Source organism: Protopterus annectens, chromosome 11.part0, assembly GCF_019279795.1.
Source record: "Protopterus annectens isolate FY-2018-M chromosome 11.part0, PAN1.0, whole genome shotgun sequence".
Lineage (NCBI taxonomy): Eukaryota > Metazoa > Chordata > Ceratodontiformes > Protopteridae > Protopterus > Protopterus annectens.
Window position 1 is genome coordinate 1,129,068,080 of NC_056745.1, and position 16,924 is coordinate 1,129,085,003.

The window sequence follows — 16,924 nt, forward strand, 5'->3', positions numbered from 1 at the left end:
TCTATAGTCAGGCACACTGACGTCCTACTCACTAGGCTGAATAAGGAGAAGGTTACTGTTAGCTGCCTGTCGGGTGCCAGGATCCACCACATAACACAAGCACTCAGGTCACTCCAAAACTAGTACAAATATGACTGTCATTGTCCATGTTGGTGTGTGCCAGGATCCACCACATAACACAAGCACTCAGGTCACTCCAAAACTAGTACAAATATGACTGTCATTGTCCATGTTGGTGTGAATGACCCGAGCCATACCTCCCTGGACTACATGAAAAGAAACTTGGAAGAGCTCTCTGATCATGTAGCCCAGGCCGGTATGACCCTGACCATGAGTAGCATCCTGCCCTCACCAAGAATGATACCACGGTATAAAGAAAAAATTCTCGATTTCAACAATTGGCTAAGTTTCTGGTGTCATTCAAAGGGGATCCAGTGTCTGTCCACCTGGGATGACATTCTCGACAAGCTTCGCTAGAGACAGCTTGCACCTGTCACCCTTAGGCTTTTGAATACTGGCCAAGGCTCTTGCCACCCCCATAGTGCCTTTTTTAGGCAAGGCTCAAAAGACAAACCCACCACCATAAATAGCACAAGTAACAAAAAACTGAGGGTAATGCTACTCAATGCCAGAAGTCTAAACCTCAAAATGCACGCACTCGTGGCACTCCTCAGTATGGAGAAAATCAATATATGTGCAGTTAACAGAAACCTGGTTTAAAGCTCCAGAGAGCAGCCCAGAACTACCAGGCTACAACTCATGCCATACATTTCGGCTACAGAACCCAAACCGAAATACAAAAGGTGGGGGCATATCCATATTCATCAAGGATACCCACACCTTCAGGTTAGTGGCACAGCACGATGCTTCAGAGATCGTCCATGTGCAACTAACCATGGGCAAAACTGCAATTCAAATTGTAGCTTGCTACAGACCACCCACCATGTCCCAGGACCCCCATTCTGCATTTCTGGAAACACAGGGAAACATAAAGGTCCTACCAAACACCCTAGCATTGGGTGATTTCAATTACCCAAACATTAACTGGGAGTCATCACCAATATGGGCGACCAGTGTTCCACACAAGAGGTCAACACCTCACTGGTTAGATCTGACCATAAACAAATCACTCTGGATATCCATATTCCACCCCCGGACAAGAAAACCACCATGAAAAACTTTTCAAAAGCAAACTTCACGTTACTTAAGACAGAGGTGGAAAGTTTCAAAGTCCCCATGCTGAAGGATAACACTGTCCAAGCTGCAAAATCCTTTACTAATGCATTCTATGGGCAGCTACAAGAATGCATAGATTGTGCCATCCCAAGCAAAACCAAGACTCACTCCTCCAAGAAAAGGAAACCAGTCTGGTGGACTCCTGCCATAAACAAGCTATACAATAGGAGGAGGAAACTAGTACAGAAGAGAGTAAAATCCCAAGAAGGGAAGACATCCCTGATCAGTTTCAGCAAGAAACTACGATCCCTCATAAAATCATCCAAGGCCAGCTTTGAAAGAAAAATTGCCAAGGACTCCAAAGATAACCACAAGGCATTCTTAAGCTATGTCAAGAATCTAAGTGGCAATGCTCAGATCTGCTCAGAGTTGGTGCAGAATGGCACAAAATACACTGAACTGACTGATATCGCCAACATCCTGGCAGAAGTCTAAACCTCAAAATGCACGCACTTGAGGCACTCCTCAGTATGGAGAAAACTCAATATATATGCAGTTAACAGAAACCTGGTTTAAAGCTCCAGAGAGCACCCCCCTTTCACCCCCAAAAGGGCCCATAACCATACCAGAAGAATGTAGAGTCCCTGAAATCACAGACACTCAGGTTAAAACAGCCCTCTCCAAAGCCAAAAACACAGCATCAATGGGAACGAAATGGACGGTGTCCCAGGCTGCATCCTACATGAGCTCAAAGATGAACTAACCCCTCACCTAAACACACTGTTCAAAGTCAGCCTCTCCACAGGCTACATACCCATTGAGTGGCGCACAGCAACTGTTATTCTGCTCTACAAAGGTGGAGCCACAACAGACCCAGAGAACTATCGCCCTGTAAGCCTGACTAGCTTGGTCTGCAAGGCTATGGAGCGCATCATCATGGAACTCATTAACAGAGACATTGGGAACCTCTAAACACTAGACCCTACCCAGTTTGGCTTTGTTAAGGGCAGATCATGCCTCCTAAACCTGGTGGACTTCTTTGAGACAGTTACCAAGGCTATAGACGAGAGAAAAGTGGTACACACAGCCTATCTACACCTCGCTAAGGCCTTCGACACCATTCCCCATTCTGGTATTATAGACAAGCTCACCACCCTGAACATAAACCCCTACGTCACAAGATGGGTTGCCAACTGGCTCATGGACAGAACCCACATAGTGAGAGTTGCAGGAGCTAGGTCAGACTCTAAACCGGTTACAAGTGGTGTTCCCCAGGGCTCAGTCCTAGGACCCCTCCTGTTCGGCATATACTTCTCAGAGGTACAGACAAGCACAAGAGGTCTACGGCTAACCAAGTTCGCAGAAGACTGCAAACTAGGGGCTATAATTGACTCTCCGGCTGACACAGGCATATTCCAAAAGGGTCTCATTGAGACAGATACCTGATGTCAAAATCATGGCCTTAAGCTAAATGCCATAAAGTACATAGTCATCCCCTTTGGAAAAAACAAAGTACCCACAAACTACCACATAGGTGGCAGTCCCCTAAATACGGAAGACGTAATAAAGGGATCTGGGGACCCACGTAAATCGTAATCTCACCTTTGATAATCACATTGCCAAAGTGGTTAGAAAATCCTTCTACGTGGCCCATCTAATTACAAAAGGGTTCGCATCCAGATCAAAAGAGGTTATTGTGACCCTCTACTCATCACTCATCAGACCCATCATAGGAGTACAACGCCCCATTTGGGATGCACCTTACAAGACACCTGCAACAGCTGGAAAGACCACAGAAGTGCCTCACCAAGAGGATTACTGGCCTCAAACAGATGCCCTATGCAGCTCGACTAAAGAAACTCCAGTTGTACTCGGTTGCATACCGCCTACTCAGAGGTGATCTCTGCCTGACATACAAGGCCATGTCCAACCCAGAAGTGATGGACATGCTCCACCTAAAGAAAACCTTATGCCCTCGAGCCACATGCTCTAGGGATCTAAACCTCACCACAACAATAAATAGGACGTGCTGGGGGGATAGATTCCTGTCCCAGAGACTTCCAATGCTTTGAAACAAGATCCCAATCTACATTAGGCAGAGCTCCTCGCTAACACTCTTCAAAAGAAACCTTGACGAGTGGCTGGGAAACAAAGTTTACCTCGGGGATCACTTCAGTGGCTCTGCTGGAGAGAGGCAAAGGGACTAATCTAAGGTGGCGGCGAAAGCCAACACATTCTGGCTAGGCTTATAAATGCCTTCAGGCAGATAGCCTAGTACCCACCTATGAACCTATAAGTCATTGACTTCTGTACCTTACCTGGATGTATATAAAGAAAGATTGGCCAATGGTCTACTAAATATGGGCGTCCATAGAAAACCATGCTATAGGAATAGTATGCACCCTAGTTTTGCGTTTCGAAATGTAATTAAAGGACAGGCTATGCGAGCATCACACCTCAATCCTAGTGATGAAGCACTTCAGGGTGAATTATTTGGATTTAAAGGAGAGGTTACTGAATAAATCCTATAGTTTGAGAGAGGTCCTACAAGGTTTTGAGGGGGTAGACATACTGAGACAGGACAGAGCCTCACCATATTTTATGGATAGAGGCCATGCGCAGAGTATTGTAGGCGACAGCTCCACTATCATACCTTTACGTTCTATGGAAACGAAAGTAGTCCTTTATTATACACAGGATGTTAATAATATTAAAGATACATTTTTAAACATTGGGATATTCTTACTGTGGATCCACATATTAGAGATATAGTGGTAGTTAGACCACATTTCACTTTTAAGAATAGGATGAACCTCCATAGACTTTTATATGTTATCCTGTAGACACTACCATTCCCATAACCCAATCCACACACTGCTGTACTGTACCATGTAATTCCATTTTTTGCAATTGTACAGATACTAGTGCTTGCTTCACACACATGCTTAGTTTACAGTGTTTTGATTTTAAAAGTCAGAGCAACTTGTGACTCTACATGTTGTCTATTTAGCAAGGTGTGTATCATGTCCAGCATTTTATGTTGGCAAAACTGACAGGAGATTGAAAGAAAGAATAAGGGAATATCTTTATAATATTCGTGTTAGACCTAATAAAAATGCCCTGTCTAAACACGTTATTGAAACATCAGACCAACAGGTGTTTAAGTTTCTGGTCATGCAAGTTAACCCACCTAGTCAGAGGGGTGGTAATGTTAGAAACTATATGGAGCAGTGCGAAGTTAAATGGTTTATAAGGTTAAGGGCTGATAGGGAACCGGGTCTTAATGATAAAGTTCCTATGAGACCTATGCTGAAGGGGAGGAAATTAAAAGTTTAAAGTAACTCCTATGCACGTATCTATTGTTTTTAAAAATGAGATTACTATATTATATACATTTTTTATAGTAATTATTAATTATGTGCATAAAAGTCTCAAATATATATTTTTTTATTGTATATATTGATTATAGTAGTCTGGTAGAAGTTTTTTATATATATTTTTTAGACTTATTAATGACTAGGATGAACTGATTAGTTAATTACTCACACAGGAAATTATGTCATTAAGGAATATACGTGGATTTTTAAATGTATTTGTATTGGTCTGAAGAAGCCCATGAGGGTGAAAGCATTTGCCAGTTTTTTTACTTTTTATTAATTAAACAGTTTGGAGTTTAAATTGCCTCCACTTTGTGGATTTGTTAGAAGACATTCTATTTATGTGGAGAATTTCCTTCAGCCTTGGTGTGCTCTTGTGTTTTGTTTGTACATTAAATCAATAGTTTTATTTAAAAGGAGGATTAAAAGTACTAGGCCTTTTGCAACTGTCTCTGGGACAATACCCAGATTCATTTCCTTCATTAAACAAAACCTTCAGGTTCAGTTTTTTGGTATAACACTTCAAGTCAATAACAGACTCCACCATACTGCCTACTCTATATGGTTTGTTTGTGTGTCTTTCGGCTTTTCCCAGTTAGGGGTCGCCACAGCGAAATTCTGGTCCGCTAATGATTGGTAGTGGATTTTTACGTACCGGGTTACCAGCCCTGAAGCACAACCTTCAATGAAGGCACGCCCCATTCACGTATGCCTCCACACAGAAGACGCTCTAGCTGAGAATCGAATGGGACAACGTCTTTCTATGAGGTGACAACGCTACCGCAGCACAAAAGTAAAACCTTTGGCCATTAAATCAGCATGTCTATCATTGAATTTTGACTGGAAATAATTATAAATCCTATCACCACCCTTCTTTATTGAAAACAACAGGCTCTAATCCAGGTTCGATAACTTGCTGTTCATCCAAACATTGAATCAAACTTTCCAGATCAACCCCCCCCATTGGTGTCGCACATACTTAAATTGCCTCCTTGGTTAACTATGCAATCATTTGACCAACCATCATTCACTTCAAATGCTTTATCCACACCTGGTAAATACTTTTCCATATCCAGGTGAACATTATTGGCTAAACAAACATTGTTTACATTGTCACAATAATTTAGCCTAGACTGTGAATAAATATCAACGTTGCAAGCATTAATGTCACTTGAATTCATCACTCCAAAATCAACCTCACTATAAGAATGAACTGATAAGTCTGCTGATGTAAGCTAAAATGATTTCCCTCCATTCACAACATCGGACAGTTCGTCATACTCAGTGTTCAGGCTGGAACAGCACAAATCACCATCACTGCGATAAAACAAACTTGACATGCTTCTGGCATCAATATTACTAACCTCACTGTCACAGCGATAAAACTGCGCACACTGTACTGATGAAGTCTCTTTAGTGGAGAGGAAAGTGCTCAACTCAAATAAAGTGGTAGTCTCATTTGGATTTGTTTTTCTTTTTGCTGGCTTTTGGAAACTGAAGGGTTCCAAAATGTACCTTTTTTCATTATAACATCTGAAACATGGCATATTACAAAAGCACTGAAATACTAATTTACATGAACTTAGGGTTCAATTAAATGCAAAATGCATTTGATTTTGCAGGCAATATTAGTGACTATTCTATGCAGTATTTGCTTCGATCTTAAGAAACAGAGGGGAAAAATGAAAAATGTACATACATACTAGCAACTGAAAAGTTCCTAATTATTAGAGGCATATCAGATACTATAAAGGAAATGCTGTGAGCTGCAAGGCTGATATAAAGAACTGCAAACTTATTTGAACCTTCTCTAGAGGAAACAATCATTTCTACAAACAACAAACGCACAAGAAAGAGTTCCCCAATATAAGCTAGAAACAAACATTCTACACAGCACCATTGCTGTTTACAGACAGAGTGTATAAAACTATTGCTTCTCCAGATTCTCAAAAGAAGTTAAGGGCTGTGTATACCCAATACTAAAACATTCAATTTCCACAGTATGGAAGACAAATAACTAATACTAATACTATACTGCTTAATCTCGACATCTACTAAGTTATAGAACAATTTAGAATTCTTCAGTATGAGTAAAACTAGCCAATTTACTCTTGCAAAATTGCCACAAAATTAACCAGAATATTAACATTAAAAATATACCCCCATGAATTCTCCAAAATTTACTGCAGGAAGCAGGATCCTATTCTGCCAAAGGTAACAGTTCAGGGAATAATCTTGGGCAAACACACTAATGCGTGTATGCAAACATCTACAGGAACAACGGTTCACCTATGTATCAACAAAAAAGCTCCACAGGCAAGGAGAACCAGACCAACAATGAATAAAAACATTTATTAACTAAACAAAAAACAGACCGAAGTGAATCAAGCGCTTTCACCTGGTTAATACCAGGCTTTATCAAGATAAAATACACAATGCAATACGTGCTTTAAATAGGCGTAAGCATAATCACATGATGCATTAACTAACTAATTTACTGTTCAGCTAAATAAATACTGTCAGTGTTAAAAAATATATATATATATATATATATATATATATATATATATATATATATATATATCACTACCGACTTTCAGTAACAGACTAGGCAGTGTGTATAATAAATATATGTAAGTGAAAATAAAAATTTATAAAAACCAGGTGTAAACACCAGAAAACAAACACTCTGTACTTTTTAGATACATGGAATGCAAAACAAATATAAAATACATTCAAAACATAAGTGTAAAAATAGTAATAAAGAATGTTGTACAAATATAAAATCATTACTAAAACTCGCAATCTAGCCATCCTTAATTTGAGCACACTACTAAATGTTGATATTCTCATCAAGATCAGGGGATTTCCCAGCATTTAGCCTAAGCTGCCATAAAAGCTCCCTATATTCAAGTTGGGTCTCCCAGTCTCCCCATCTCCCCCTCTAGCATCCTGCGTCACCTGTTCAAGGACAATAAACTTAAGTTGTATTTGAGGACAAACAATGGAATGTTTATAAAAAGCACTTGTCTCTTTCTTTTTAAAAATGTCATAAAAATGCTCATAGAAAGATATTGTTAAAGGCCAATTCATCAGTGCATCAGGGATGGCTAGTACTGATGAATATTTTTTTTAGAAGAGGTCCAATTTTTAAAGAAACTTTTCCTTGAAAGAGGTTACCCTGTTTCCTTAGTTAACAGTTTGGCACAGGAGGTTACTGAGAGCAGGGAATGCAAATATTTCCCGTTGATAGGAAGAGGTTCAGAAGGGGTAGAACAGGAGAAACCATCTGAACAATTTGAATCCCACAACAGTTTCATTTATACATTTTCTAAAGACTCCCATCAAGTGGAGGAGGCCGTTTTAAAGCACTGGCCAGTCTTGACTTTACATGATGATTTTAAGAATATTGTTCATGAACGTCCCAAGTTTGTTAAAAGAAGGGACATTAATTTAAAAGGATCATTTGAAATCAAGCAGTACGAAGGGCATAGAACTGACCATGTTAAAGTAGAAACCTACAAATGTGGAGCATGTAAACAGTGTGCAGCCATTATTAATGACAGCACGGCTTACATTCCATCTAGGGAGTTTAGGTTTTATGCTGACAGATATTACAACTGTGGGAACAAAGGGTGTTGTATATTTAGGACTATGCACACAATGCTTCAGTTTCTATATAGGGAAAACCGAAAGGTCCGTGAGAAAAAGAATCTATGAGCATTTTTATGACATTTCTAAAAAGAAAGACAAGTGCTTTTTATAAACATTCCATTGCTTGTCCTAAAATGCAACTTAAGTTTACTGTCCTTGAACAGGTGACGCAGGATGCTAGAGGGGGAGACTGGGAGACCCGACTTGAATATAGGGAGCTTTTATGGCAGCTTAGGCTAAATACTGGGAAATCCCCTGGTCTTAATGAGAATATCAACATTAGTAGTGTGCTCAAATTAAGGATGGCTAGATTGCGAGTTTTAGTAATGATTTTACATTTGTACAACATTCTTTATTACTATTATTACTATTTTTGCACTTATGTTTTGAATGCATTTTATATTTGTTTTGCATTCCATGTATCTAAAAAGTACAGAGTGTTTTCTGGGGGTTTACACCTGTTTTTTATAAATATTTATACATTTTTATTTTCATTTACATATATTTATTATACACTGCCTAGTCTGTTGTTACTGAAAGTTGGTAGTGATTATATATATATATATATATATATTTTTTTTTAACACTGACAGTTTATTTATTTAGCTGAACAGTAAATTAGTTAATTAACGCATCATGTGATTATGCTTACACCTATTTAAAGCACGTACTGCATTGTGTATTTTATCTTGATAAAGCCTGGTATTAACCAGGTGAAAGCGCTTGAGTCACATCGGTCTGTTTTTTGTTTAGTTAATAAATGTTTTTATTCATCGTTGGTCTGGTTCTCCTTGCCTGTGGAGCTTTTTTGTTTTTCCTGGTTTTTTGTTCGTGGTGGCATTTTCACCTATGTATCAGCCGTAGGAGTAAACCTTTCACATGCGTCTTGATTGTACAAAGAAAATGAATAACCCATGTGGACACGGGGGATAAGCAAACTTCGTGCAAACTGTACCTCAGCCAGGAGGTATACTGAAAAAAAGTATTCAATATGCCACCTTAAAAAGGGAGAGCTCACTAAATCGGTATTACGATCACTGAATAAATATCAAGCTAATGTGGAATTAATACTCCATTTATCAAGCACAAAGGTCTCACTGTACATTAAACAAGCAGACATCATAAACAATGAGCTGACCCCAAACAAACACAGCAAAACTCGGTCTACAAGAACAATGAAATCTTACAGTGAACAAAAAAGCTAAACCAATCTGCATGACAAATGCTGTTACTCCAACAAAACTGGTATTTTTCAAGGAACTACTATAATTATTTCAAAATGGAACGAGGAAAGCAAAAAAAAAAAAAAAAAAAAAAAAAAAAAAAGAGTTAAGCACATGCCAATACTTTTCAAAAAATACATTTTAAATGCTTAGCTCCTTGATAGGCATTTTACCAGGTAGGCCACCATAAATCTACATACTATTCTGACTTGCCCTGCTGATTCCCCAAGTTGTAACAGAAATGATTATCTTCAGCAGCCAAAAAACTAGGAATGCTCCGATAACTATAATAAAATCAGATTCACTTTCTTGCAGACAGATTTCATTCGAACCAACTTAAACATCTGAAGTAAATGCCACAGGATGATACCAAAACATTTGACACTGCAGAGAAGGCTTGAGATCTATCCATTTACAAACAAAAGCACTAAAGATTTTCCTGAGAGACTTAATAAGGGATATATATCCAAAGCAAAATACTCATACAGACAGGGAGGATCCAGTTTCTCAACACTGGTAAGTTGCATTACTCATGAGCCCTAGTCTGTTGATTTTTTACAATGCTTTTGATTACTGACAAAATGTGTTGTTAAATAACACTGATGATTAGAATCGACGAGTTAATAAGCCAGTCACTTATACAGCTGCAAATACTGTACTCCCAATCATGGGAGAAGTATTCCCGCCATCTGGCATACCAGAGATCATAAGAACGGATAACAGTGTACTATTCGGTGAATGGCAATGCAGAGACTCCGCAAAATATATGGGTTTTACATACAGATATAACACACCTTTTTGGCCGCACAAATCACTTAGTTGAAAGATTTACATACATCCCTGGGAATACATTAAAAAACAGTGTTTAACCACAGAAAATGCATGTTCTATAGAGAAGTACACCTCACTGTAGCACAAGGCACTCCCTCACTGTTTAAAACAAAGCTTACTTTCAGTAAAGAAAAAATATGATAACCATATCATCAGGATTTGAAACATCAGTAAGAAAACAAACACGGGAATATGCAAACAGACCCAGACAATGAATGAAAATTGTAAAAAAAGGGAGACTACATACTGTTTAAACAATTTTAAAGTTCAGCAAACGCGGTCCTTATTTTTCCACGGAGCATCGTTGCACTACCATTAACTAGCAGTAAATGGTCCCTGCTTCTGTAAGTGACATATTTACAAAGACGCTTAATTTTTCAAACAAAAATTAACAGTAACCGTTTTAATCAACCAAAAATGAAGATATGGCTGTGATGGAACTGTTTGTACTGATGTCAAGGGGTTCAAGCCGAGAGAGAGAAGAAAAAAAAAAAAACATTTCAAGCAGTCCAAATGCTTAAAAAGATACATCATTTAAAAATCCTGGTTATTTAATACCCAGTCATAAACTGGGTAACTGCTATGAAACATATTTAATGCAGGTTCACTTCTTGCAAATATATTGTAAACAATTATTGTTTCATTCCGATACAAAAAAGGCATTTAAAATGTTTTGTATACGTTCACACAAACTGAACAACAATTATTATTTTAACTGGAACTTTAAAGTAATGTCTGTAATATAAGTATTGGCCATAGAAACTTAAAAAAAAATAACTGCCATTTTTAGCATAAACAAATAGCTAGAAATGAGAAATGTTCCAATTATGCTTGGCCAACCCCGAACATACAGCCAAAGCCTAAGTTTCATAAAGTGGGGACAAGTGCAACTTTGAACGTGCTTCACCTGTATTGGATTTTAAGAATTACCTGCTATATAGTGTGAACCGCATCCAACATCACAACTCTTAGAATGATGACTAGCTGATATAAACACAAGTTGTGAAAAACGATTGACATTTGCAAAAAGAAAATACTAGGTTAATAGCTAAAAAAAAAACTTTGAAATGATAACGCTATGTAGGACTCTTCCTCAATGTAGTTGTGCTTACTATTTTAGACTTTCAAACCGTATGAATGGCTAGCCACTATACATAGTTTCATAAAATGTATTTTATGAATAGCTAGGCACTATACACTGTTTCATAAAATGTACTGCAGGATTCTACATCAGCCACCATCTACTGCTGCACTGCAAACTACAGACACTGAACTCTGCATTCTCCACACAAATATGAATCACAAACATCTCTGATATGCTACAGATTATACAGCATTTCACTGCTGCCAACCCTGCAGAATGGCTAGTGGAATATCTGCCTTCAAAAAACAAACAAACAATCTCAGCTCCATGCTAGAACATACACAAACTGGGACAGAATTTACCAATGCTACACTTTAACTAATGGAAAAATAGTAACTTTATGGGCTGCCACTACACACATTCCATAATTCCTGATGAACAGACAGCTTCTAAGTAAACCATAAAGTAAAAACAGATAAAATATTACTACAAGGGATTTCAACTAACCAAAAACTGAATGGTCGAATAACTGCTGAAATAATATGTACTGCTTAACCAGGGGAAATGGGTGGCCCGTAGAACCTTTTCAGCTATGATGTGGGCTACAAAGGAAAGCATTTGTTTTTTTTTAAATGAAGAATTTTCCACGAGACAGGTTTTACACCAAAGTACCCCTGTATATTTTGTTTTAGTTACACACACAAAATCATGTAAAAATACATGCATATAAATATGCAGAGTGTATGTACACTCAAACACATGCAAGTGTGTGTACATATTAAAAACACACATGGATATTAAAAATACAACTTGGAAAAGATAACCCAAAGTAGCAATATTTTAGACAGCGTAATCACTAATTTGAAGTCTTCTCTTCAAACATTATTACTGCTACTGCACAGCCACACTCACTGTTCACTCTAGTCCACTGACCAGTCAATTTCAGGACTACTCAAATGGTAATTCTGATGAAACTGTGATTGAAAGTTTGTATTATTAGGCATGGATATAGAAACAAAAGCTGAGGAAGGGGATGAATTTTATAACATAATGAATTAATACAAAGCCAAATCATTTCCAGTAAGAAACAAAATACTGGGAAATCCGAAAGTAATAACGTCTAGAATCAAATATGAAATAAACTGAAAAGTCATGAACTCCCCTCCAAACAAATAACTAGAAGTATACTACAGAACACACAAACAGGGCTAAATAGTTATTAAAATCAAATATAGATTATGAACCAACCCTAATTACAAAAATCAGATATGACGATAAAGCTTTCAATGACAATGGATTAAAATCAGGAATGCAATACTGTGACAATGAAACCATTTTGATTGTAAAGATGCATCCACTATGCAAGAAACGCACAAAAGATTCAGCAGCATTTTAAAGCATCAAAAGAGTGAAATAAACTAACATGCTCATATTACAGAAAATGCCAGAGAAACAGTCTTGAATAAAATCAAAGCCATTTGCTGTGTATAACTCAGTAATATTCTTGGGGCCTTCATATATAAAATTAAAACCACTGTCAGAGGTTTAACAGTACTGTTTAAAAGATTTTTAAAGACAAGTGCTAGAAGTGATTCAACAAGCTGTAGTGGTCCTATTCACAACATAGTGGTACTTCAGATCCAGATAACTACAGACCCATCAGCTTTACATACATACTCAGTAGAGTAATGGAAGCATGTTGCAGATCTGTTAAAGAAAAATAAAAGAATAAACACAGTTCACCAAAGATTAGATCCAAAATCATGAATCTTTATTACAATAAAACAAAAGTAAAAACAAAGGAAGCACTTTTGTCAAAAACTAAGACTTCACCACAAAGTTATCCTGTACTTTGAACAATCAACATAAATGGATGTAAGCAATGGAAGCAAAGGATTATGGGTAGTGACATCTATAAAAATCATGGAATGATCTCTCTAAAGAGCAAAAAGAGAAGTGAGCTTGCACTGTATGACCTAGAAAACTCTACCACAACCATTTGTTAAATAATGTAACATTCTTCCAAAATGGTTATGTAACCAGCTGTGACAAAATGTGCATACAGAAGTTATTTCTAACCACCTTTTCCCAACAGAAGCTAGCAAGACTGGGCTTTGCTGAAATAAAAAGCTTTTGCTGTTACTAACTACTTCAAATAATATTACCTTATACCTCCCAATTTATGAGTAATTCATTGCTGCCCCCAGCTAATTTCTAGACTGAGCTTACTTTGTGGGCTGACAGACCCATAACTTCTATGACGACATTAATATTGCCTAGTTAGTGATACAGTGCTCAAATTCACAATCTGATAAATTACATGAGGCCTGCTTGGGACTTTTTAAAACCATCATTTTAGTCCATCTTCAGTGAGAATGATGGAAACCGACAAGGTCCTTGAAGTGAAATACTGAACTCTAATCCCCAATTCTGCTGTGAAAGGTGCTGACTTGGATAAGTTCAGAGATAAAAATAAGCATGTGTCTGGTTTCAGGCTGTAGAAATAAGAGGAACATTATACAAACTACCAGCTACAAGGAAGTTGGTTTGAAGTGTATGTGGACTATATTATATTGGTATTTTGTATTATAAGGTGGGGGATGCCAGACGTCAGTAAAAGCTACTGGCTACAAAAGTTGGTTTGAGGTACATGTGGAATGTATTACATTGGTATTTCATATTGCAAAATGGGGGGGTGCCATATGTCAGTTGAAAGACTTCTTAAACTCAATATCAGTGCATCTTAAAATTGGGTTGCATTCTGTGCAAGTGTACATTTTTAGTTGTACAAATATTTTCCAATTACTTGTGTGGTTCAATTGACTCCTATGCAAAAAAACTTACATATAAGCCAGCATTAATACGGAAATGCTGGACTGTAGATGGGCTAACTTCACAACACCTTCTTTTGCAATTTCCTTTATAATTTTCTGAGAAGGGTATTGGAAAAATTATTTGCCAAACAGGGCTCTGGGTTGTGCTAAGGAAAATGAAAAATGTGAAATATTAAATTTTTAGCCCTCAATACCTCACTACTCCACCTTCAAAATACAAAGTTATAGGTACACAACACATCAGCATCTTTTACACTTCTTGTTTCAGTACAGATTAAAATACCAGATGCAACTTTGAAAATCTGTGCAAATCATGATGTCTTTCAGTGGTGCTCTTCTAATGAAATATGAAAAGCCATACAAATACACCCCAACTCAGTACACATTTTACATGCATACATAGCTCCTACAAAATAAAAATACAACAGTGAAGAGATGGACTGCCACAAACACTCCCAGACAACACAGCATAAATCAACATCTTGGCAATAAATCTTCTACCACAAATACATACTTCTGCATGCATCCAGGCATAAATCAACAGTGCAAGACTTATGACAACTTACTTAGGACGAAAGTGCATTTTCTACAAAATAAGAATGCCTACATAAATAAGGAAGTAACACACATATTACAGTAGAAGCAAGCATATATATGACATTCAGATGCTAAACTTGCTTGAGCAAACCTTCCTTTGTATACACTCACTAAAATGTGAATGCAAACAAGAAGAGGAGTGATGCAAAGTATATAATGATGAACAGTACACACTACAAAATAGGGTTGCCACCTTTTCAAATGCCCAAAGTGGAGCATTTTTGTTACAAATGTCAGATTTTGCAGGGCAAAACATACCCATGGCCAGTACCAAGGACAGAACTTCACTTTTTTGCTTAAATAAAAGCTTATTCTTGTAGCATTTTAGTGCCTTATTTTGTTTCTTATAACATTTGGGGTTTCAGATACAGAATAACTGTTTTAGGCAATTATTACATAAAAAATAGGAAATAATTTTGTCCTAAAACCTCAGGACATTTGCCATTTTTTCAATTGTTTTGCAGGGCACAACTTCCCAAAGAGAGACTGTCCCCTGCAAAGTGTGACAGGTGGTAACCATACTACAAAACGGACTTCTCTATTAAGTTATAACAACACATTTCCATGCTAAGTACTTATTCAGGACATTATTTTTCTCTTTTTAATATGTTCAGTTGTTTTTAACAGCTCTGTATCACAGAAACAAATTATGCTGTCACAATCCATAAGGCAAACACTGAAGTACAAAATCATAAATAATTTACCAAAACCATGTGGAGGCTACAAAACTTATCGGTGTACAAAATATAGCATAAAGAAAATAAATGACAGCCAATCAGCCTCGTCAGTTTATGAGATGCAACAGACTTCAACTGATCTCAATCACAACTTTTGGCTACTGCTAAATGCAAGCCCTAAGACAAGCGAAACATTACACAGCATTTTTCCTCATGTTTCCACTTACTGTGACAGATAATATGCAGTGTCATAGTGCCTAAACTCTCCATGGCAGTGTGGTTAACAGATGGACACAGATACCTGCATTCCTCGGGAAAGACTGTCAAGTACTTTTTATCACACCTGCTGCTAAAAGCTCAGTGTGGTGGAGTCGAGGTGTCACGTATGTAAGGTTTTACTAAGATGCTGGTTTGGTACTCAGCATACTGTGTGCCAGAAACATCGTATAAATGAGGGAAAACAAGTTTCAAAGGAAGCCAAAGAGCAACCCATTCTGATGAGTGATGCGGGGGTTCAACACCATGGATGAGACACGAGAGAAGAACCCATACACCAGGTATTGCACTACCAGAGCTAAAGCTCCTCAGACAGCTGACCGAAGGCAACCCTGTCACCGCAAAGGACAAGCCTTGCACCCGGTGCCTGGGACCAGCTGTTTGGGTTGGTACTGCCGTGGGCCCTCTCAGTGCAGCCACGAACGCAGTCCTTTCGTCCTACAACACCACTCCTCCCGGGGCACATCCTGCTGCACGGCTCTGCAGCTGTCACCGCAGCTGTATGCCCCTGCACCGGGTTTTCATGCATACCCAGACGGTGGAACTGCACTCCCCCGGGCCCCTGCCTGTACATCCTTCTCTGGCACTATCAGTCCGTCCTGCCCGGGCTCACCTCCTCGGGGATGTCAGCTTCTGTGTCGCTGCAAGGGTAAGCTGCTGCGCCTGTCTCAGCCTCTGTACCCGATGTAACCCTTAGTGCATCCGTGTCCATGTCCCCGTTTAGGAGAGCCAGGCCCTCAGTGCTGCTCAACGCCGCCATCTTAACTGCGGAGCTCAAATAACATAGAAATACAAAAGGAGCAGAATGGCAGCGACGCGTCACGCGGGCCGCCCCCCGCCGCGAGACAGCCCCTTTCCATGATGTGAATGGCACCAGCTAAGGCATTGACCGCCGCCATGTTGTGACTGGCAAAAAGCTAACATCGTTCATGTCTTTTAGAAGTGCTTATTCGTGCGGATCTTAACCATTTGTAAACAGCATATGACGAAAATACAGAGAAGATCACCAATGAAAATGTGTCATTGAATGATTTATCGCCCGACCACTTTTATGTATTTGATTTTACTTTTATAATTGTTGTTTAAACAGTTGCTGTTTTATGCAAAATGTCTGAGAAAGCGGCACAATGTATTTCAACTTGCAAACTTGGTCATAGTTTTCAACCTCGGAGATAAAGCCAAAAATAAACAGGGA

At 38.4% G+C, this 16,924-nt stretch overlaps 1 protein-coding gene across 1 annotated transcript in view; it reads right to left on the bottom strand.

The window, feature by feature from the left end:
* BRAF (B-Raf proto-oncogene, serine/threonine kinase) overlaps positions 1 to 16,552 on the bottom strand; it is a 1,627,514-nt gene extending 1,610,962 nt beyond the window's left edge. Inside the window, exon 1 of the mRNA XM_044088485.1 lies at positions 16,343 to 16,552. Coding sequence (XP_043944420.1) covers positions 16,343 to 16,489 — 147 coding nt within the window. The 5' untranslated portion in view covers positions 16,490 to 16,552. The remainder of the gene's footprint in view (positions 1 to 16,342) is intronic.
* Between the last annotated feature and the right edge of the window lie 372 nt (positions 16,553 to 16,924).